The following is a 24,656-nucleotide window of genomic DNA, read 5'->3' on the forward strand; positions in this document are numbered from 1 at the left end:
TTAATTTTTCCCCAGCTATATCTAGATATCCTGTATCCCAAAAACCCCTAATAGGGCCTTTATACTGACTTTCATCGCTATATAGCGCGGTCTCGCTAGTTGTGTTGTAATATCCTTTCTTGGTTATTATAAATTGATATGATAAGGTCGGTAACAAGAACCGAGGTGGTTTAATTATTGGATTATAATCTGAAAAATGTGTTTAGCTTTCAATATTGTTAAATACTTGTTATAATAAATATCTTGTTCTAATATTATCATGGATTAAGTTGTCTACAACTGAAGTTCCGTTATATAAATGTTGAACACCTCTCTAAGAACTCGAGCTGATCCTGAACTTGACAGCTTTTGTAGAGATCCGAGGGAGTACTCTCAGAAAAATTGGGTGGGGGTGTGCGGCCCGCTTTCCAAAACTCTTAGCCTGTTTAAGACCAAAATGTCAGTGCGATTTTCCCAACCCTATTTATGACCTATGGCCTTAGGTGTCCTGCGGGGCACGATGAGGAATGAGATTTATGACCTGACCAAAATTTCGATTCCCTATTGAAGACCTGACCCTTAAATCAATACCCTATTTCAGACCTGCTTTACTTGAATTACTTCTATAGTTCAGACCAATGTTGAAGTCAATGTTCATATTTCTTATTAGGTAGGATGGCGCGCGTCCTCTAAAAAACATACCCAATTCAAGACTAGAGCGCAAAAACCATACCCTATTTATGACCAAAATGGCCAAAATCGATACCCTAACGGCTAACTGAAAACTATACCCTTTGGGACCGCACATACCTATATAGCCCATAAAGGAGTCCTTCCCCCACCCCCCGCCTCCGAGCTGATCACCTCAACCGTTACGTTGAAACAACACGTGTTTGAGCCACCTACTGTAGAACTTTCTTTGAGTGACTACCTTGGAAAGGTAGTCACGAGAATGGACAGAATGAAACCTTGCTATAATTAACGACCATCCGCTGAAAAGGTAGGTCGCTAACGAGAGCGAGAGCTTTCACATGCCAAAGAAATTACGAAGACAGTGTTGTACTAAAACATTTCAAAGTTCCCCTACTCCACTGAACAGACATTTTAAACCCATTTTCCAACGAGGACGCTATTAGTCTAATGATCTCCCTGTTACCAATAAGCGTCCCGTTCTGAAAAAAGTTCCCATTTCCTCATAAATACTCGTGTTCTATATATAACAAGCGTGGCTATTCTACCTAGAGTAGATAGAGTTTCAATTCTAATAAGCGCCCGTATTCAAGATAAGACTGATAAGCGCTCCTATTATATTCTAGCACGCGTGGCTAAGAGTGAACGTCTAAATCAGAATGATTACACCCTTTTGCGTGGCTGAGATGCACGGCAAGTCCGATCACAGAACAGAGATCCGATGGCCTCGCACTGATTATGGGAGGCCTAATAGAATAAAGGTAATTCAGTTAAGATCACTAGCGGCTCGGTAGAGGAATTCCATTTTTGTTTTTACGAATTTTTAATCCTGCTCAGAAGACGATCTCATGAACGCGTTTAGAAAAATATTATTTTAAGAAATCGCAGAACGAGTAAAAATAACACGCGACTACAATGCTAACCCTGAGGTGCACATTGTTAAGTTGGATATATGTTCGACGAGATTGTATGGAATATAGGTGTTATTATACATAAAAACTAAACTTAGATGAGAAGTCTACCTTTATAGTGTAAACCTTATTGAGAGTCAATATAGCATTCAATAGAAATCTGTGACGTGATTAAAGCAACGTCAAATGGTCGATTCATGGAATCAAAGCTAAATAGCTGTATTTGCTGTGAGGCTGGAGCTATCCTATCCCGAACCGTGAAGAGAATGAGGAAAACTCTCAGCTCTCCCCAATTTTCTGTAGGCCTGGACAGTGACTCGATCACCCCTTAGGAAGAAGGAGTCCTACATAAAAAGGACGGAGGTGTTCGTTGAGAATTTTGAAAAGAACCTCCAAGAGGTGCCAAGGTACTGTTTTGTGAGCGAGGCTTGAAATGTTTTTCACCCCTAAGAGGTACCAATTTTAAAACAAAACATTTTTTCTGCTCAATACCCTAAAAGGCACCGCAAAGCTCCGCTGTGGACCTTTCGGGCTGAACACCATAAGAGGTGTCAAAACTACTTTCTTACCCCTAAAAAGTACGACGAGCACCCCCCGTGCTTTTTTATTTGGGACTACCTCCTCCGGGGGGGGGGGGCGGGCACTCACCGTCCGACTTCGAGAAAGAAGCAAAACTAACAGCCTGAAAATGCACGTTACAATCTACGAAAAATGAATCAGTCAGTGAATCAATGTTTACACCAAAAAAATCAAAGCTGCAATCTCAGAAAATATAGAATCATTTTAATCGCATAAGCTCTAGCCCTTAGAAGACTGACTAAAGTTCTACAAGTTGGAATATTGCAATATTTAATCAAAACTGTCCTAGCATTTCAAGTTGCCTTCAGTACTATTTATACTTCAAGTGTGCCTGTTTGTCCCCTAGTACGTGCTTCATCTGACTCTGAACTGCGTCACTGATCTGGCAAGAAAACAGAACCTTATCTAGTCTTTTATGTGTCGCATCTCAGTTTATTTACGTTTGACACTTTTCTCGAACCCATTATATACACCCATTTCAGCGTTTTAAAAATAATTTTATCTTACAAATGTGACCCGTGGAAAAATATACAGACAAACTGCGAATGCTTCAGAAATTCAACTTTGCGGTAAGTTATCTGGAATTGGATTGTCAAATAACAATACATTTGTTTCAAGTTGTGTTCGTCTCTGTTTCGAGATGGCGGGAATAAAGAAGAGACCGCGCAACCAAGCGAACGTGTGTAGAATACATAATTACAGATATTTATATCGGCAAAGGGTTTTGTTTGGGCTGTGTGATAAGTGACTTAATTAATGGATGACTTTCTTTGTCAGGCGACTTAGTATCCCTAGAAATATCTTATTAAACTTTGTTGACAGCTTACCAAGATATTTACAGGGAAGTCCTAAAAAAATATCCTCATAGGTCAATTTTTGTAAAAACAACAAGAACTCTAGCCCTAACAGTCTCGTCAAGTCTACCAAGACTTTGAAGGTCGAGGTAAGGCAATAAATTCTGTATCAGTCTCTTCAGGTGAATATTGAAACACAAAACGTTAAACTAGAGATAAAAAATCATTTTTCCAAATGATCACACTTGGTAGGTCATACGAGACGTTGTTTCAACAAAGTTGATCGCACTACACTGCCATGCTTTATCTACTCCAAGGTTTTCTCACTCTGGATTGGAAATGAGTATCGTTTTTTGAAAAGAACTCTTTCCTTTATTATTAATACTCATCTCGCTCTTTAATTACAGAGAGGTGCTGGTAATTTACATAAGAAATTTTGAAGTCCTTGTCAGGTCTGAAAATCACATGTTTGGCCCTTCCATGAGTAAGGACAACAGAGCGGTCATACACGTACCTTCAATACTAAACACTTAGGGCATACCTCATTCCTCAGACCAGCATTGTGTACAACGCGCAAAATTATGCATTTCCCGATTGTGCAAGTACTCTTCGACCTTTTCGGCATAATCTTGGAAAATGAGCATTTCCACTGTACTCTTTGTGCATGGAAGTACTTCTTTTTGAATAATCGGGCATATTTTTGTTAGGTTTATTAGCTAAAAATTCAACTTCGTTTAATGACGTGTAAGTTTCAAAGTCTATTACTACAACACAGTGCCTTGAATTAATTGTTTTCTCGCTTAGTTTCAAGGAAATCTGAGATTCACCCACGTTTTGCTGCGTTCGCGCCCAGGCGTTTCGGCGAATTGCATTTTCTCTTCTTTTTTTTTTTTTTTTGGCGAGGGCGGGGGGGGGGGGGGCAGTTGGCACATAGAAATTATTTCACTTATGTTTGGTGGACAATATCAGTTCAGTTTTAAGGAAAACGAGTTAAGGTGGCATCTAGAAGGAAGGTATTGTTTAACGGTCGGCTTATATATATATTTTTACACACCATATCGTCAAAACGTCACGAGCAATTCCAACAAAAATGTATGACTAAACTGGCCTTTACAATCTGTCAATCACAATTATAACCCGTTTACTGGTAAAACCGACAAATTCAAGCCAAGGGACGGCAGTTACTTGTACAAGTTCTGACGTCTCAATTTATACGGCAGAAGATTTCTACCTCGATCCCAGGCTCGGATCCCAGATTGAAATCGAGGCCCCGTCCACGCTTTCCCGGATGAATATGAAAATGGAGGTTTCACTCTGATCATGAAAACACATCAAATGTTTTCCGTCTACACCAACACCGGAGGAATTTAACGAACACCAGTCATTTTGATTTGTGTTTGAGGAAAACTTGGCAGGGAAATCACATGATTACCGTAACGCCATCGTTTTCGAAAAGCTCCGTTTTCAAAACGTTTTCCATCGACACAAAAACGAAAAGCCGGTGTTTTCAAATTCCTCCGGTTTCAAGAGCGCCTAACCGTAGAAAAAAAGCTGTGTTTTCAAATTTCTCCGTCGTAGCGTGGCGCTGCAACATGGCCTGGGAAGATGATTCCGAAAACCAACTGATAAAGCGATAGAGCGGGTTTAGGCTGGTTTTCAATACGCATGAGCAACATCCGCAGACGCAGTAAGATGTTGATAACTAGCCAGACTCGTACCCAGTCGCTATTTAATTACGTATTTTTTGGGGAGAGAAGATTGGATTCTAGGGTGGATTAAGGTGCGCGAGGTATCATGCGAAGGGTCGAAGTAAAAATAGCTATTTTTCTTCCGCCTCTTCCCATAACTCACCACAAGCTCCACTTGATCCAGACCGCTTTCTCTTTGAAACAATCCAATATGACCCGTAAATAGTGACTGGGTGCTAGTCTGATAACTAAATTTGCCTAACCAAAGGCACCACATAAGAACACCTTCCTGAATTTGTACTCTGAAAATCGAAAAAAGTATCTCAACCTTCCCTACTATTGAAACTTTTCCTCAAAAATATCACTTTCCTCGACGTTGAAGTGATTAGTTTTCGAACACGCACAAAGGCCACTAAACGGCTTACAAAACCGCCAAAGGAAGTAGGAATGTAGAAAACGAAATCTGCTTATTTTGCTTTCTGCCCACGGTAGAACTGAAATTTAAAATATTGCCTGAACACATTGAATGAGGTTTTTGAGACTTTGGCGAACATTTTCGGGGTGATGGCCACAAATAAACATCTCTGGGATTTAATTGCGTCATTTTTTACTCCAGCTACGACCTTTAGGGTATGGTCCTTTAAATCTGGAAAATTCTAACCTTGCATAGATAAAACTTGCATATTAACATTGAAAAAACATTGTTTATAACGCGAGAGAAAATATTGCAAAAAGACGTCATTACTAAGAAATGTCAATTCTATGATACAAAAGTCAGAGGATTTATTTACATGATAAATGTTTGCACATTGCACATATGACGAACATTCGTCATGTTTTCTGAATGAGTAAGGAACTGAACATAGCTTTCTTAAATCACCGCTTTTCAAAATTGTATTACATCTTTGCATTGAACCAAAACCACTGGAACTTGGTAAACTTAAAATAAATCAGTTTTAAATATTCGTACCCAGTCCCTTGCTTGTTTAGAACATGGCTAATATCCTCGTAGAGTCTATGAGCATGCGCACGGGTTAGCTTTGTAGATCTTTGTACAAGGTCCCGCCCTGTCTGGCTTGGCAAGCCGGTTTACATATCCCCCACATGGCACCATCAGCGAGATAACAACAGTCCCAGAGCTCCGCGAATTTCGGAGATTAAAAAAACACTTGCACATTCAAAGTGTACTTAACGAGCACGCGAGTCAATTCTGATCTCCTTTTGTGTTTGTTCGGAGCTTCTTGTGTGCCTAGAGAGCTGATCAGTAACATCGCACGGGGAATCTCTTTGACATTGGTTGGAATTTCGCTGCTAGAATCTAGCGATCATCTCAGAGGACTTAACCGCACGGTGCTGCATTTGAAACAATTATCGTGAGTAATTCTTGGTCGTGTTTGTTGTATTGCTTGAAATTGGTTGTTGACGAAATATTATCTATTAAATGTCCGCTAACCGTTCGAAGAACATGTTTTCACCTTAGGTGGTCGAGAAAGGGGATCTTATTTAACGACACGCACACGGGCGAAAGAAAATTGTGCGAAAAATGTATTTCGTGAAGGGAAACCTCTTTGAAACTAAATCCCCTTCTCTGATTAAACCCCAAAAATGCAAATGGAGGACTAATGTTGTAAGATGTAAAAAGTAATTTCACGGTTGCCACTTAATTTTGTTTCATTCAAAGTTCTTTTCTAGGTAAGAGTCATGGCGCTCTTCTAAAATTAAGCAGCTGGCTATTTCGTTTTTGATCTTAGAAGCAAGCTTGCATAATTAAAAAGTGGTTTTGGTGAAAACGATTATGAGACAAATCGCAGCCCATACTTGAGCTAAACAATCTGTGTGGTAAGCTTGGCTGTCTGCCTAAGAGTTTTCTTCGGTTAGAGGGTTAATTCTGCGAGATTAAAATCAGTGTTTGAGACCGCTTTTACGCCATCACCGCTAAAACCTACATTAATAAATATATTACCTAATGTGTCGCCATAACAGAAAAGTAGAAAATACTAGTAACAGTGTCAATTTGATTGCAAACATCGAACTGTTAAGCTGAGAAAAACCCCGGACACTACACCAGAACTTTGTAAAATTCTATAAAACTTTACAGGAAAACAGAACATGCAAATTTAGAAACCATTCAAATTCATAAAAATAATTACTGAGTTGATTTAGTTGAAGTATGTTTCCTGTAACTGATCTGTTTATTCAAATTGTACTTTTTCAGTGCAGTACTGTAAGCGATTTCAGTCTTTCTCCATGGTAAGTTATCTGAAATGAAAAATACAAAACTAAGGAAGCAACTTTCAAATGAAGCATTGTTCACAGTATGCCATGTGTTTACAGTAAATAAATATCTGAGTAGTTTTTCAAGAAATCCAAAACAAATTTCTCTTTTCTTAGCTTTTTAGCTTCTGTCGGAAGCGACTTTTCCTGTCTGAAAGAAGAGAAAAAAAACCGTAGCATGTATAGACGCAAAGATGTCCAGTTTGTATCGCGCTCAGCTCCCGGCACATGATCAAAAAAACTTGCTTCTGTTATTGCGAAACCACAGCCTTGGGCAAAGAAACGAAATAAAACGAGAGGCAGATAAAATAAGAAAACTTTCAATAACATGAAAAAATAGTTCGCGATCCGTTTTTGATTACACCTTAATCACCTGAATAAAATTGTTTATGATTATCTCGCCGGAGTGGCGCACTTTTTGCAGAAATTGGCTCCACAAAATGAAATACTTATTAATGTATCTCGTTTATGATCGTTAGCCAACTGTCGCTGTATATCTTTAAGGCAAGCTAGCGATTAAAATCCTGTCGGTCTTTCTGAGAGCCAGCCCACTTGTAAATGCTCGGGCGGTAAAAATACTGATAAAAAAAAATAGACTTTTTAGTTACGGTTCAGCTAAGCTCTTTCAAAAGAGTCTGCAGTGATTCTGTCGATGACAAGTTTACGGCCTTCAAGTTCCGTTCAATACGATGATGAAAATTAAACTACTTACTCCTTATGCATAAAAGCCTTCTGTAATCACACCTGTACATGCTCTCTTTGTTTGGAAAGCTGACTGTACTGTTCTGTGAAGGCGAAGCCACAGAAACCTCAGTGACTGCTGCACCAAGCGAAACAAAGAAATTAATAATCCGTGACAAAAAAAGCCAACTCAAAACGCGCTTTGATAGTTTTCTGTCTTGTTGCCATAGCACCAAAGTTGATTTTGAAAAACTAATAAAGTTTCACAACAAACACAAACGCAAATTTAATGATATTCCACAATTGACCCTCGGGCAGCACTAAGCATAGTCAGCAAAACGTAAACCCAGACTTCACCTGGCTCTGAATTTCTTGTCGATGGAAAACCCCAAAGAGCCGTTAAAGTACATCTGTTGTTTTTCGTAAGAAACATACACGAGTAGGCCAGACATCTGCATATGTTGCGACGCAGTTCGGGCTTTCAAAGATACGCCAGTCACGTATACACTTTAAAGCGGAAATTTTTTTTGCCTTAGGGGACACTTAAACTGCTCGTAAAAACGCACTTTAGACCCTGTCGGAAAATTCAAATTGAAATCAATTAACAAAACCATGCCGCGCAAAATAGCGAGAAACATAAATTAAAAACCAGGAGGAGCTGGAAAAGATTTTACAGAAAAGCTTTCTTTATACATATTGTCTAAAGATCGAAGGAGCCTCTGCTCGCAGGGTACTTTCTACAATTCTCTCAAAACAATTGAAATCGTGTTTAATTCAAACTGGTTTGTCAAGTTTCCTACTCACTCAATTGTTTCGAGAACACTATTAAATTGCGCAACTTTTTTTAAAAACCACTCAGATAGGTTTTCGTCTTCGATTATTACGCCGTATAGTCTTGACTTTCAGGCGTAATTTAGCTCGTACTTTTGGCGATGGTTACGAGATATTTCCCACTTTTCATGGTTGGATACAGGTTTGCAAGAGTTTAACATGCTAGTTGTAATTTTAAAAATTTCTTCTCTAATAAACCGGCAAACAAAGTCGCTAATATTAACACTGTACTTAAAGTGGTACTGTATCTGATACTTTTTACTTCATTGCTTTTGAATGGTATACTTTTAAGTCAGTTTTCTGCCTATTTTGGTGTTCTTTTAGAGGTCCAGTTTAAGAATGCCAGATTAGAACCAGGAATAATTAACAGTGGGAATTGAAACACATCTATAAGTTATCACACTCTACATGTCAACGCGTCAAGTTTTGTTCAGAATTCAGGTAATATTTAATTCATAGAAAAAAATTCGAACGTTCTGTGTCTGATCAACACATCCTCCACGAGAATTTACTAGTCGTGTTTTATAGATAGTCTCAACTTGGTATACCCTAGGCCCGTTTTCACAAATATCCGGATATTTTTCTGGACATTCAAAAGTTTCCAAGAAAATTACAAAATATTAAGATATTTAGAAAATTTAGGGATATTTAGAATTGTTCAGAGCTCTTTTGGCTTAACCATATGTTTTCGGCCTCGCTATTGATTTTCTTGAAACAATACGCAGTTCTGTGCCAGAAACAATCCAGATCAGCAATTTAATTTGATTTCCCAGTTGAAAAATATATTCTGGTAACATGGAAGTGCCTGAATCTCCTTCCTCGACTCCTCTAACGTTTGACTGAGGAGGGGAAACGACTTTTGGTTCGAGTTATCGGGAGGTTCGAAAAACTGAGGGTTCGAGAAGTCGGGATTCCACTGTAATTAGAAATTGGAAAATTTGACGTTGTTTTCAGGGTCGGATCAGAGTAAATTTATATCTAAACGGGGACCGCGGTTGATCAAAAGTTTTCGCGAAGCTCAGACTCCGATTTAGAAAAGAACGTCACATCTTGCAGAAGGTATCACTCAAGCTCTCTCTGCGTTCAGTGGAAACTGTACGTGCTTAGCTATCTTTTGCACTCCGAACATGCTGTTATTACTACAAAAATTCAACGAATCGGATTCCAAATGGTTAATTAATCGGCAAGGTAGATGGACGTGTTGACAACTGTCTTAGACATTTCGACGCCAAGTGTGAAAGGTTTCAACACAAGGATTTTAAAAAACCAAAAATCCTATTCATATGTTTCATTTCAATTCCCGAACGGGTCAAGGGTCGCTGGGTGTGAGAAAGACAAATATCGTCTCTAATCATGTAATTTTACGAAATTTTTAAAAGAAAATACTAGAGGGCTGCACGACAGAATTAAATTGCTACTGTATTTCAAGATCGTGTTTGCGGAAAGATTAAATAAAGAAAATTCTATGGTCAAGAACACTTTTATAGCGACCGTAGGTACAGATGGAACAGCTTAAAAGAGGTAAGAAACTGTCATCCGATTTTAATATCTAGTGACTTGTTACTAACACGTGCTGGTTCACAACTGTATCATAAGGTTAAGTATTACGTCTCAGGTGTACACGCGATATTTTCACGTGCCAAACACAAAATCACGCGCTCCAGAAAAATCTACGATGTTGATACGTATCGAGACAGAAAGTTGCAATTATTCTGGCTGGAAACTATTACTACACGGAGAGAATAAGTTTTCTAGAAATGAAATTTCCGTTGAACCTTGGTCACAACAACGCAGTTTCCATCCGTCACTATCTAAGACATGACCAGAACTAATTTAAGGAGCTTAAATTAGAATAGCTGGGCAGAGAAATAAGGATTTGCAGAGAAGACACACATTTTTTGAAATAATTTTTAGCGATAAATATTATGTGTTATCGCTAACCAGATAAGTTGGGATTTGACCTCTTTGCAGTACTCAGAGTCTTAAAAGTGTCCAGCTTCGAAATAGAAGAAAAATAAACCAGGAGTTATAAATGACGTAAAGTTGGTATATGAAAAGAATGGTGAAGAAATCACATGTTTTAATGATGTCTAATAATAACAAAATCGCACGAGGCGTATTTTACGGTGGTAAACGAAGCAACAGCATGGAGCTGATGGGCGAAACGATATCTCAACGAAAGGCGTGCTAATTTCTTATTTTCCAGTATCAGCCCGGTCCTCACTTGTAACGCAAGCAGGTTAAGCATACATAAGAAGCTTCTGCGCTAGTGGGAATGACTACGACATAAGCATAAGCATAAGCGTTTGTCTTATGCTTATGCTTCTAATGCTTATGTTTAGTGAGGACACGGTTGGTATAAGCATTAAGTGCTGGCTGATTGGCTGAAAGTCTTTCGCTTATGCTCATATTTATGCTAACAAGTCTCCACTGGACACAATTAACAGCGACAAGAGCATAAGCATAACAAGAACGCAAGGTTTGGTTATTCTAGCTTATGCTTGTGCTTATGTCGCAGCCGTCCTCACCAGAGCCTTCTTTTATGCCAATGCTTATGCTAATGCTTGCGTTGCTAGTGAGGGACCGGCCTTTAGAGCTTTGCCATACATGGGAATGCTTGGCTGGAAATGAATACTCCATTTTTATAGCTTCCTTAAGTCCCATTCGCAGAACGACGAGGAAATTTGAAAACTCAACAGTCACCGGTCAGCTGCCCAATCATTTTGGATTTGTGTTCACGGAAAACTTGGTCAGGGAAATCAAAAGTTTATCGAGACCTCATCGTTTTTAAAAAGCTCCGTTCCGTTCTCAAAGTGTGATTCCGTCCACACGAAAACGCGTAGCCGACGTTTTCAAATTCCTCCGGTTTGAAGAGCGTTTTCGGAAAGTTCCGTTTTCGTGACGGATTAGTGTGGACGGTAGGCCTAACCATAGAAATAAAGCTGCGTTTTCAAATATTCGAAAATGTCTCCGGCGTAGTGTAGATGGGGCCTAAAAGGAATATTCACCTCAATGATTTTATTCCTTAGAAGAAAACGTACTTTGCGTATCATGTTTTTAGCTTTATCGCGGTTGACCGGAGACCTGGTCAGCTGGTTGAAAATGGGGAAGGGGGGAAGGCGAAGAGAGAAGAGGAAAGGAGAGCGGTTAGTGGTGAACGTATCCCAGATAAGAACACCACTGAACAGCGAACAGAGCAAAGGATTAATCAAGTACATGCCTACTGACTAATCAAGTAACCAAGAAAGTACTAAATGCCCATATTTCAGCATAAAAATACCAAACACGCAGTCCCCGTTTCTTGTCAAATGTTAGCCTAAGTCCCTGCTCGACTCTGATAGAATTCATTTATAATCTTTTATTTGTAATTAAAATACTGATAACTCCATTAACCTTGGTGCATGGATTAAGGGATCAATACGCTAGAATGACTAGAATTTCTTGACACGTTATCTTCGTCGCGACCGTCACGTACAGCGCATTAGAAAACATTTACCTAAAGTTTTGCTAGTCCCTCGCTCGTAATCCGTCTTAATCTTTTCCAATCCTAACCTCATGGCTCTTTTTCTACCTTAGTATAAAACTATTATTTTCAGGTTCCCTTCGATGTGTAGGTATCTATCAGACTCACAGTTAACTCATTAATTATGTAATAAATCTTTTTTTGTATATCGTGACCTAACTGTTTTAAATAGCACTCGCTGATTGCGCAATTTCAATAAAGACGCGTCGAAAAAGACGAGAAACGAAAACTGGAAAAGACTTTGTTTTAATTGTTACACATGCCCACCGACTTTGGGATCGTACAACAGCTAGCGAAGAAAGAAGTTTAAGTTTTGTTCACGTAAAGGACGTGCAATTTCTTCTTTATTGTTATTATTTTTTACACCCAGGGCTGTGGTAAAGAAGGATCTGCGAAGGAAGCCCAAAGCATAGCGCTCAACTGAACAATCCCATCTTCGCTTCGTCACTTGCCATACTCGTTGAACGGCTTGTGAATTGCTCGCATTCTGCGAAAAATCGACTTTATCTCATTCACCTAACGTTCACCTCAAATTGCCGTCAACAGACGCATAAATTAGCATAATCAGTATAAATTGACAACGTGCATGGCTTCACGACTTCATTTCGTTACCAGTCCCTATCGGTTCCAGGAATTGGTTAAGTTCAATGAAGTTTACCAGTTTCAAAGCTACGCGTAAAAAAAAAAACAACTCGGAAATAGACTTTTTAAAACAATAAAAATATATCATCATAATTATTCTTTAATTTTCTTCCACGTTAGTGACCGTTCTACAACTGTCGGTTTTCAAGGGCCAGTCCTTTTGAGCTCTTTAGCTTTGCATACTGTGTTAATATAAACTGGATCGGACTGCTGTTCCGGATGTTGATTACAATAACATGACTGACTTTGGCTGTTTTCATTTAATTATAAGTTCCTCGCTAATGAATGGGGCCATCAATTACTGTATGTGGTTGACTAATTCTTTCCCTCCTCTCAGAGAATATGTGGTTACTGTCAATAAAATAGTCTTTACTATTGGAATTCGAGCCACGATGTTAGACTATGAAAAAACTTAATTATTCACACCTCTCGTCACGGTTACATCCTCAAGATATTTTAGCGGTTGTTGGCTTAAAAGTATCGAAATTTCTCCGCAAAAATTTTAAACACTAGTTCTGCAAACAAGTCCTCTCGTCGCGTCCCCCAGTAATGTTTCAACTCAAACGTTTAAAAGTAAACACCGAGGTTTTGCAGTCAAATAAATAAGCATTAGTGTTGGCTGTCTCTTTAAAGATGACAAAACATCTTGCTTCTCACCCCCCAACCCCACCCCAGCAGAACACGAACAAAATCCTGCACGTGACTCACGTGACTGCAGAAACGTCGCACGTGATGGAATTTCTGAAAGGGAACTGATAATCGCTGAGAGCGTTTGAAGAGGTCTCGTATCAACGTCTTCCTCAAAGTATACAAATTAAAACGAAAAGCTTGCTGATTACTGAAAAAGCTCCCAGTAAGTTCTGCACTGCAATTATTTTTCAATTCGGATTTGATATCGCGCGGAAATATTGCCAATGGCGGCACGAGGCTTTTCAAAATTAATTAAACAGGCTTTTAACATGAAATAAACGGAAACGCGCTGGAATCTTAATATTTTATTACCCCTCTCGCCTGCAGGGCCAAGTTTGGGCTGTTGAGACCGCTTTGTACCGCCGCGCGCTGTGCCCTTGACTTTGAAAACGTCTCGCGACCGTAAAGAATTTCATTTGACGTCATCGACAACAATTTGACTACGCCCACGCAGAGAGCGCTGAGTGGTCAACAGCTGTGCGCTAAACGTCAAAACACCCAGCCGTGAAATAAACAACAGTAAACACTAAAATGCGCGATAGTTCTCGAGGATAAGATACGGACGGTCAGCGATGTTAATTTTACTTTCAAGCAACGCAATAAAACTGTCTTAAATTGAAATTGAAAGACGTTTTGGGCTACGTCCTACAACAAAAGCTCCCGGTCCGGCGATGGACACAGATTTTATCGCGAAATTTCTGCGCACGTTAAAATATGCAAATAGGCGGATATTATTCATATTTACATATGCAGAGGCTAAAAACACGATGGTCCCTACCGACGTCATAATCTAGATGATCATCCAGGTCAACTGACAAATGGTTTCCGAGAGTGTTGTATTTACAAAACTAAGGGAAAAAAATAAAATATTCCGCATTATCGCAACATTTTAATGTTTATTCTGCATGAGTTGCATTTAAACGATAAATAAATTTGCCTCGTCCGACTTAAATGGAGGTAAATACCGCAAATGTTTTTGAAATGGCAATGTAAAACAACTTTGACCCGGATACAATAGAATTTGTTATGATAATTTATTATAAAATATGCTAAGCACGTTTCAGCGTTTTCAAGACCGCGATGCAAAGTCGTCTCGCTTCCAAAACTATCACGCAATCAAGCAATCGAGCTCTCGTCAAACACACAAGAAAAGATTCAAAAGAGGAGAGATTTTGTAAGTGTCTGGACATCCTTTTGTCTATTTGTGGGTGTTCTCGTTGTCTGTTGACGAAGAAAAAGAAAAATTGCATCACTGCGAGCGGATGTTATTTGGATGTGAAATGGTAAACCAATATAGCAAATGGTTGATGCTTTCCATTCCTCCTTCTTTGCAGAAATCGTCCTCGATTTTTATCCCTGGGTACGGATTTTAGAAGACGTTTTGCCCCGTCAGTTTTCAATCCTGTAAGACCTTTTAGTCAAGAAGGTATTTTGCACAATCCTCGGCAGAGGTTCGAGACTGTGTGGAGACTTTCAGAGCAGGAGAAAACAACAAAGCGAACAACTCATCAATCGAAGAGAAGATCATTAACAGCAGGGAAAATGGCAACCAAATCACTCAAAACCAGGTACGTTTCTTCTACGATAGCTTTAAAATGAAAATTAGCTATTAAACGCTTGTGAATTGCAATTCTCGAGGGATTTTTAAAGTCCTTGAGATATGTTTTCGTGAGACAAATCTGAATTCGTTCTTTCTTTCCCAAGGGGGCTCTCGAGCTTCGCACGCTAATGAGTGTTCGAAGGAACGGGTACTTTCATTCTTTCACACAGTCACAGCTGAGGTTTTCCAGTGTATTTCGAATACGCCATCCAAGTTTTCTAGAACAGTAAATCGTGTTTTATATTTTGGAGAACTTGAACGGCAAGATTAAAGTTCAGATTTGATTACGAGTGATGAAGTATGGGTCGTCGGAAACCTGTGACTTTTCAATTCACAATATCGCTTTTATGCAAGGTGTTAGATTATTCGGGGCGACTTTTTCATTGATTAAATACATTTTTGCTAATTTAGACCTAAGTGTTACCTAATTTACGCTGAAACCGAGGGAATTATTTGCTTTTTGTGAAGTTTATAAAACATCGTGTGTATACAATAGATGTAGATTTCAATTTTCAAAGGTTGTTTGTTGCAAACACTGTGTGATTGGTGACATTTTATCAACCTGGGCAGGGAAAATTGTCTGTGTGATGAGGCTTTTAGTTTGCAAACCTCGACTGTGTAAACATCATCAACTGCGCTGTAATTGCAGTTTTTGTTCAAAATGTGAAAATACAAATTGTCGTTGTGAAATACCCATTTCCCCAAATATGGTACTGCATCAAAAGGAGGCAAATATGGCCGACGGGCAATTAAACGAGAAAGCGAATCTCTTTGTATGTTTGCACGAAATCGTATAATTTTGATATTTTTCATATTATTTATCACACGCACAAAAGAAAGTAATTTCGCGTAAAATTTGGGCAGGGAAAAAAATAATGGTGTACTGCATAGCATTGTATTAATTTCACGAAAGGAAACCTTTCATCTTAGAACTTTTTAAGTGATGGATTGTTTAAGCGTGCTTTCTTTTCATCTCATGACCATTGCAAATATGTAATAATGAGAAATTTGCTGCCCAGAAGTCAGGAGAAGAGTCAATATCATTTCAATTTACTCATATGGAATCATAACATTTGACATCAAACAATAGATTGGTATTCAATTTGCTTTCTCTTGCAAATTGCAGCAATTATATCCATTAACCTGACTGGCATAATTTAGATAACAAAACAACAACAACAACAAAAGTGGAGCAACTTATACTGTCAAATGATTAAGGAAATAACCTGTCCAAGGCAAAATATATTTTTGGAGCAAGTCTGTCTATACTATCAACAAGAAAACAAAAAGTTGGGGTGTTTTATCAGACTTGATGTTTTTGAACAATGGCAGATCCTAGAAAAAATGCGAAATATTTAATTATTAATAAATTGCAGAAGTATTCATGGTAAACTTTTGCAGATATACCAACCTAAAAATAATTATTGAAATCTGGGGGATCACCAAACTTACCTTAAAAATTCCCCTAAAAAGAACAAAAATTGACTTTGTGATTCAATGCAGGAGAATAGGAGATTCAGCCTGTATCTAGGTAATGGATGTTTTTGTGAGGATTCTTTGTGATTGGTTATTAGTGTTAGTTTTGTATTTCCATTTAATATTTGATATTCATATTATTATAACATTTTTAAAATAATTAATTTTTTTCAAATTTACCCTAAACAGTGAATTCCAAAAGAAGAGAAGATCAAGAGATGCGGCGCGATCAAGGAGGGGACAACAGAATGACGAGTTTGTGGAACTAGCCAATCAGCTGCCTCTTCCAGTTGGCCTGGCATCGCAGCTGGACAGACTCTGCATCATGCGCCTCGTCAACAGCTACATTAAAATCAAAAACCTTCTTCAGACCCTTGTCACACAAGGTAAGACTACAACTTGATAAAATTAATACAACTGTAAGTTATGAGCCTGGGTTACTCCACTGCCATACATTTACAATCTCTTGTTAACTGAGCAGGTAGCAATACTGAGACGATATGACCGTTAGATCTTGACCTTATGGAGTGAAATATATTTGCTTAGTAGAATCCCATGCAAGCTGGGTCAATAAGAGATTTGTTATACAAATTTGTGCAATTTGAAAAAGACCAGAAAAAGGACTATCTTGACCTGCCAGAGGAAAAGCAAGGAACAGCAGGAAAGGTGTCTTAAAACAATTTAAGTTTGGTAAAACTATCTAATTGCACAGTTTTCTATAAAGTTCTCTTCAATGAAGGGTACTTGTTTTCAGTCCCATAATAAGAAAATATTTCTCAGACTAGTGTTGTTGAAATATAGGAAATAAAAATAATTATAACTTGCATTCAGTCATTATATATATTGATAAAATTTTATTAATTTTTGAATAATCAGATGTGAAGAAAATTGTATCTCTGAATGTGTCAGATACCAACGTTTATGACAAGTCTTCACTGGAGGTATGGATAACAACACTGTGTAGATCACTATTGTTTGAAAATGTCACTTATGGTAGCATGACACAGCTAGGAGTATTGTTATTTTTTCCTGTGAATGGGGTACTAGTCCATTGCAAAATACCGCCAGCGACCTTTAAAGGTCTACCCCAGCAATTTTCCAGTACCCATTTGTACACCACAAATACAACACAAATTATTACCCAAATGACCCCAAACAGGCCTTAAATCTGGAACAGCCATTAGGTTACTATTCCACCCAAAAGCCCCCACCCCTCTAAAAAAATACATTTGAATAAGATCAAAGAAATTCCAGAGCTTTTGTCAGAATTTACAAATGTTTCCTTTGACTCTAACAGGCATTGGATGGCTTTGTCTTTGTGGTAACACCTGATGGCCAGTGCATTTATGTGTCAGACAATATCAACCACTACATGGGTCTCACACAGGTAAATACCAAACCTATGCAATCAAAATACAATTATTGTAAAGACATGGCCATCGCAGTTATGCACACAACTTAAGAAGTTGTGAAAACAAGGCCTTGAGAAAAATTCAGGCTGGGACTGGATTCAAACCCATGACCTCTGCTATACTGCAGGTGCAGTGCTCTACCAACTGAGCTATCAAAACACGTGGGAGCTGGTTACATTGTGAAAAATGCAAGTGAATATATTTTGTATTTAATACTAATACGGCTAAAACCTGATACCATATTATTGTGTTTCTTTCTTAAAAGATTGAAGTAACTGGTAACAGTTTCTACAAATACATTCACCCTTGTGATCATGAAGAGCTATCCAATCAGCTTGGAGGGCAGATTCCACTGGAAGACATGGAAATCTTTGATGGCCTTTTCTGCTCTGATTCCGTGTTCATGATGAGCAACCACCTCAAGGGAGGATCCAAAAATGTTGTTCATGAGAATCCACACAAGTCATTCTTCCTGCGCATGAAAAGCACTTTGACAAGCAGGGGGAAGAATGTGAACCTCCGAGCGTCAACCTACAGGGTGAGACTAAAAACTGGGTTAATCTGCAGTATTGTTACAGCAATGTGAAGTTAAACCTTGGTGCTGTACACCAGTAGGCAAACTTTTTCTCATAAAAAGTAGACATAAAAAAGGTACTTCACAAAAGTAGTGCTCAATAGCTTTCATTTGAATGGTCACACACTAAGGTCTCAAAGACTTGCAAGCTAGGACCAGCTTGAATGGTCCCATGTGCCTTTTGACTTAAAAGATATACAGATATGTATGTTATGGTTAGAGCTCATGACTTTTGAGTTAATTTAAGATTGATTTTGTTCTTCAAGGTGGTTCACTGTACAGGCTGCATGAAAATGCAGGTCAGAGTCTCAGAAAATGGTGAGGAGGAGCAAGTGCCAATGTTTTTGGTAGGCATTGGAGTACCGCTGATGTTCAGCTCCACATTTGAGGTTCCACTGGACAGAGCAACATTCACCAGTCGTCACAGCCTTGACATGAATTTCCTGTCATGTGATGAAAGGTTGGTAAAAAAAATTCTGGTAAATGCCTTCTTCTACTCTGTACAGTGGAACCCCATTAATCCAGTCACCAATGGGCCATGATTAAAGCAGTTCTTTAAATAAGAAAATGACTCACTTAGCTTTTGTTCGGGCCAGAATAAGGTGGCTGGAATAACGAGGTGGCCATATAAACTGGGTGGCCGTAAGGAAGGGTTCCAGTGTATTGTCATTCCAGATAAGAACTCCAAATGACTTGGCCTACTTTATGTGAAAGCACAATCCAAAATTTCACACAAGTTATGTTCTTTAACAGTGTTGCAGACCTGCTTGGTTTCACGCCTGCAGAGATTGTCGGCAAGTCTTGGTACCATTTCCAACATGCTTGTGACCTGGACACTGCACTAGCATGCCATAAGACATGTAAGTAAAAGGTGTATGTTTCTTTTGTTCCCTGTAAAGTAAGGCTGGATGCCATTCATATACCAGTAACCACAGTTTGTGCCCAAGAGCTTGGATGGGCTCAAGTTTTGAACAGAGTTTATAGTGGTACTTTTAACTTTGTGTGGTGACGGAATATGCATAAAAGAATATCAGTAAATAAATGAACTTTATACAAAAGTTCTTGAGAAACTGTAGGATTGTGTAGTGAAAGTAAAAGTTGCCAGGGAAGAAGTCAGCTATTGAAATATGCTACACTGCAACCTGTGCAAAAGGAACAGCCTGTTTGGCAAAGAAAACTATTGAAAGATGACATCAGCCAAGGAACATTCTTTTTGTAACATGGAAGTGTCTGTTAGTAACTGGTGAGTTTCCTTTCAACTTGTTTCACAGTGCTCACCAAGGGACAGTCAGTAAGCAAGTACTACCGCTTCTTGGTGCGCAATGGAGGCTGGGTGTGGCTACAGACCAAAGCCAACATAGTTTACGACAGCAAAACATGCCAGCCACAATTTGTGCTGTGCACAAATTACATCATCATGTAAGTTCTATTGTATTTTGGAATTAGTAGAGACAGGGATGTAGCTAAGCAGTTCCTGCTAGCTACGTTCACTGACCGAGAGCTTATCGCCAGCTAAAAGAAAACTAACACCTGATGTAACCTTACAAGACAGGTGTTGAATGATAAATGTGAGACTTTGCGAGAAGATGAGACTATGATTTGTCTCAGCCAGCACAAGACACTTTGACCTCTCAAATTGCAAGACTGAGATACCATTTATAAAAACAAACTAACAAATCAAACTTCAAGACTTGCAAAGCCTTGCAAAAAAAAAATTGAGTCTCCGAGACAGCTTTGTGAAGAAATCAAGACTACAAGACCCATGAAATTGAATGAAAATTTTGTGAGACCCATTGTTTTTGAAGCACCATTCGCCACCCCATAGAAAGCCAGCTGAGCTTCATTTTTTTTTCTTAGCTTAGAGGTACTCCATAATCTACAATTATTGTTTTGTTATTCTTAGGAACATGACTGAGCCTTTCTTTGATTTGTGTCTTTCTTTCTTTAGGAGAACGGACAAGCAGGATTACATTCTGTCCTCAGAGCAATTGAACCCAGTGCCTGCTCCACTGGGACTGGACTTAGTGGTGAAAAAAGAAAATGTGAAAGGCAGGGGGACAAGGAGAAAACACTCCATTGTGTTAGAAGAACGCACTAAGCTGCTCAAGGCCGCCGCACATGAACAGCGTCCCAGTGGAGATATCGTTCCAAAGAAGGAGACCAACCTTGACGCGTGCTGTTTGAGGGCGCCATCAAAATCCATTGCTAAGAAGTCTTGTCAGTGTCTGGAGGATGTTGACTGCGAGCACATGAATTTTCAAGTATGTGTACATGTACATTTAAAAAACCTTTGCATATGCTCACAAAAATATGGGGGAAAATTTAAAGGAGCATTTTCACCTTGCATGCTTGGTGCTGCACTGAAGTAATAGGCTTGAACCCAAGAATACCAGTACAGTCAAGTGTGATGAGCTGATTAGACGTCAGCAAACATATTTTCACTTGACTCCATTGATGACTTTGCTAAGGTTGCCAAAAAGGTCAGATACCACCAACATGTTAGAAGTGCAATACCATCAAAATTATTGATATTGCATGGTGAAGTGAAATCCTGTTGCTTTACTGTAAATTGTGTTCCTGCAAGTATGTTTAATTATCTTTAATTAATAGTTTCACGGTGATTTCCTTCATTTTGACATGCTTCATATAAATATAATAGTCAAACTCTCACACGTAAACAAAAACAAAGGTGTGGCTGACTAGGGCCCTTTAATATGGGTTTAGTTTCACAAGACTTGCAAAGTGAAAATTAACACAACATTTACTAACCTGATATTATGTTTATCAGGACTGCCTGCCTGTAGCATGGGACACCAATGAAGAAGTTATCACACAACAGCAAAAATATGAAAACATGCTGCACAGCCATTATGGCCTCATCGACTCTTCTCAGCCCTCTACTCCAGGAAGCAGCACCACTGATAACAGAACACCGTACATTCCTTCACCAAGTGACGACCAAAAGATTAGTGCAGACAAAGAGAAAGAGGTGCAAGAGGAAGAAGAAAACTTTGATGAGCGTGCACCATTCATTCCTTTGTCAATAGTCGACTCAGGATTGGACTGCGACGACGACTTACTAGTTGAAATTCCTTTCATTGATTCACCAATGACACCATCGTCATGGCTGCTTAATGCAGAGGAGAGCATTCCCTCTCCAGGAAGTGTGTCTATGACACCACCACCAACAGGCAGACCCACTGTTTCTTACACCCGCCCACCAAGTTTCTCCAACTCATCTTCACCAGTCACATCACGGAAAGGCATACCCACAGCTGTGAAACGAAATGGTTATGTGACAAATGAAGTCGTGTCCAAAGGGAAGGCATTCTTTCCAAGCCTCACATCGTGGGAAGCTGAGCTCAATGCTCCAGTTCAGAATACACTTCTTCAGGGGGAGGAACTCCTAAGAGCTCTTGAATGTGGAGATTTTTTGTGAACTAAGAACTATAAAAATGAACTATATAATCATTCCATAGATCACCAGCTGTAGGTACCGACTGAAATGCGACTTGAAAAGTTGTTTACATTTTATTTGTTAGATTGTTGTACTATATGCATTTAATTATTGAAGAAACCTTCACCACCATAAAGGGGTTTTACAGAAGTGTTCTGAAGCATTGTCAGAAACATGACACTAATATTTCTTTTTTAAGGGGATTCCGATTATTACTTGTATATACACATACGCCTTTGGTTAACTCTTGGATTTCAGTACCAACTGGGGAAGTGTCATCAGCACAACATCTTCAAAAACAGCTTTGACTCATGGAAATAGCCATCAGAAACTGTGACACAAAGAAAGTGTACAATATTTCTTTGGCATTTCACCAACTTGACAGCGATGGTTGATGCTGCAAAAAGTTTCTAACTGTTAAACATTTCTTGTTATGACACTGACCACCTCTATTGCAAGTTGACTTACCTAAAAAGCGAGCTAAACTCCTTTCTAAAAACCCAGCAGTTGTACACTTAGATTTCTACTAATTTCACATTCAGTCAGGTCTTAGAATCCCCTTCATGTTGGTAACGTAGTTACAAGTATTAGGGGATGTTGGTAATGTTGTTGTTAGGGACCTTGTGTGATTTTATGTAGTTCATAGATTGATAGCTTTTAATTAAAAGTATTTGTAGTTTGCTAAATAATATTTACATCTACATTGTAGCTAGAATGTACTCTAGGGCATATTACAAGCATTTTAACCATCGCCAATTTTCACATTTCATTTTTCACGCTTTTCTTTGATTTCTTTTTTTTCTTGTCGTGGCAGGCAGAGTGGCTTGGGGGTTAATGCAGTACACTGTGGTCTAAGCAGTCTGAGTTTAAAGGAGCTCTATCACAGTATTTTGAGTTATTTTGGTCACGTACAAAATAACCTTTAAATTGAAGGAAAGCTGAAAATAGTGGTTAACCAAGAGAAACACCAAAGAGATATTAATAAACCATAAAGGAACAAGGATGGTTAAGGATGGAGAAGATCAACACAGATTGCAAAGAACAAACTTGAAAAAGTTGGGCTAATCTTTTCAAGATGCAAAAGCATGACATAGCTCCTTTAAGTCCTGACCAGGGTTTTGTGTTGTGTTTTTTTGGGCAAGCCACTTTACTTTCACAGTGCCTCTCCTCACTCGGGAGTATAAATGGTTAGCAGCAAAATTCAAGTTTACAAAGTACTGTAGAATACCCCACAAAGCAGTAGCATAAAATCCAGGGGCAGCAGAAGAACACCTAGTCATTGCATTGATCAGAGACTGGGTCAAGCCCTGATAGTCTCAATCACATTGGACCGCATTGTTTAAGTTGCATAGTTACAAGCATAACTGAAATTTTACAATCATGCTATGAAGTGGTCACAAGGTTTGGTTTTACCAGCAGGTTAAGTAACTAGAAGATTTCTGTTATTCAGTCTCATTAAGGTGAATTATTGCATGGTTTCTAGATTGACATAATTCCAGGCTTTGCTGTTGTAAAATCTCTTCTTTTAAATTTTAAACTGAGTGATTGCATGAATGATCGCACAAGCCACTTTGCTAGCAACTATCTGTAGAAAGCATTAGATTTGAAAATTATATTAGACTTATTCAAGTTGATTGTAGTAGTGTAGGTCTTAACATGTGGACACTAATATCAAATCTGTCCATTGTAGATTGATCTTGCTAAGCATAGTGGAGTGAAACATAAGCGTTACTGCAGAAAGTTCATCTAGTTAAACCCTTACGGGCTAGACCATGTCATTTTGGACGACTGTGTTACCCAAAAACTAGTCTTCAACATTAATAAAATCTGTAAATAATGATTTGATTCAATCAATGGCAACACACAAATGAAATGCCACAAAGCCAATTAGCCAAGCTCTGTTTGACTGGCACATCACAAAAATGTCCACTTGATATATCTTTCAGATTGACAGAAACTGTCTAGTGTTTTGTTACTCTGTCACTATGTGATAAGGTCTAATGTCTATGAATGAAACAAAAGTGTTTCACCATTCAAGTGAACGCTACCAAGTAGTATTTTTTATGTGGTACTATTTTGTTTTCATCATGTTGAAGAATGAAATTCAGAATTATTTTTGAAAAATTTGGAGTGAAAGGCTTATCCTACTTGTTAGGAGAGAGAGAGAGACCATAATCAAATTCTCAAAATTAAAAATAAAAACCTTTGGACAAGCATTCTGAGACAATCTGAGAGAATGTTGCCAAAATCTCATGGCCTAACCCATGCAGCAGTTCACTTAATTTCCTTAGCAAGTTTGGGACAAATTGCTAAACAAGGCTATTGTTTTAATGTAGGTAAGACTGACCTTCCAATATACAGGAAGCTATTCTGCAGAGAATACTAACTTGTTCTAATTGGTGGTTTTGGGTAGACACATGTTTGTAGGGAACAGAACATGATGTTGAACAAACAACGGACAATTTTGAGTAAATGTCTCAAGAACTTTAGTTAAGATCTTAAGTTCATCTTGTTAGGTTTATTACAGTCAAGCTCTTTCTGTCAGTCAGCACTGGCTACACGAAGACTGCATATTTGCTATGCTGTGTGACATGCACTTAATTACACTGCTCGTTATCACCCTCTAAGGTTCATCACTCCAGGTGGTGCATAGGCCTGTTTGCTATTGCTTACTATTAGGTTTTTTTTCTCAAGGTTTTCTCGTTGTTAAAGAGTTTGCCATCAACATTAAACCATTGTTGTAATACCATCGATGTGTGCAATTCAATAAAGTTGTTTACTGTAGTCCTATGCCTTTAATCAACTGTTTTAAAGGAGCATTTATACAAGTATCATCTGATATGTGTGCACGGGAG

General features: G+C 38.6%; 1 protein-coding gene across 2 annotated transcripts; it reads left to right on the plus strand.

Annotated features, from left to right (window-relative positions):
* The first annotated feature begins 5,858 nt into the window (after positions 1-5,858).
* Positions 5,859-24,585, plus strand: LOC145469548 (hypoxia-inducible factor 1-alpha-like). Of its 2 annotated transcripts, none has more exons than XM_081453298.1 (11): positions 5,859-6,014; positions 14,617-14,850; positions 16,548-16,744; positions 17,235-17,299; positions 17,656-17,745; positions 18,036-18,308; positions 18,611-18,804; positions 19,098-19,204; positions 19,616-19,763; positions 20,293-20,605; positions 21,133-24,585. In XM_081453298.1, the coding sequence occupies exons 2-11, from the start codon at positions 14,825-14,827 to the stop codon at positions 21,781-21,783; spliced, it is 2,064 nt and encodes a 687-aa protein (XP_081309424.1). In that variant the 5' UTR covers positions 5,859-6,014; positions 14,617-14,824; the 3' UTR covers positions 21,784-24,585. The 2 variants fall into 2 exon arrangements, with proteins under 2 accessions (XP_081309424.1, XP_081309423.1); XM_081453297.1 differs by lacking the exon at positions 5,859-6,014 and adding an exon at positions 14,314-14,456.
* Positions 24,586-24,656: the final 71 nt, after the last annotated feature.

This window comes from Orbicella franksi, chromosome 15 (assembly GCF_964199315.1).
Source record: "Orbicella franksi chromosome 15, jaOrbFran1.1, whole genome shotgun sequence".
In the NCBI taxonomy this organism is placed as follows: Eukaryota; Metazoa; Cnidaria; class Anthozoa; order Scleractinia; family Merulinidae; genus Orbicella; species Orbicella franksi.

What these genes read in the sequence shown, in the direction of transcription:
- LOC145469548 (XM_081453297.1), top strand. Translation starts at nt 14,329, where the DNA reads ATGCTAAGCACGTTTCAGCGTTTTCAAGACCGCGATGCAAAGTCGTCT. An exon ending in ATGACAAGTCTTCACTGGAG is followed by an intron (nt 17,300 to 17,655) that starts GTATGGATAACA and finishes TGACTCTAACAG; the next exon opens with GCATTGGATGGCTTTGTCTT. An exon ending in GCGAGCACATGAATTTTCAA is followed by an intron (nt 20,606 to 21,132) that starts GTATGTGTACAT and finishes TATGTTTATCAG; the next exon opens with GACTGCCTGCCTGTAGCATG.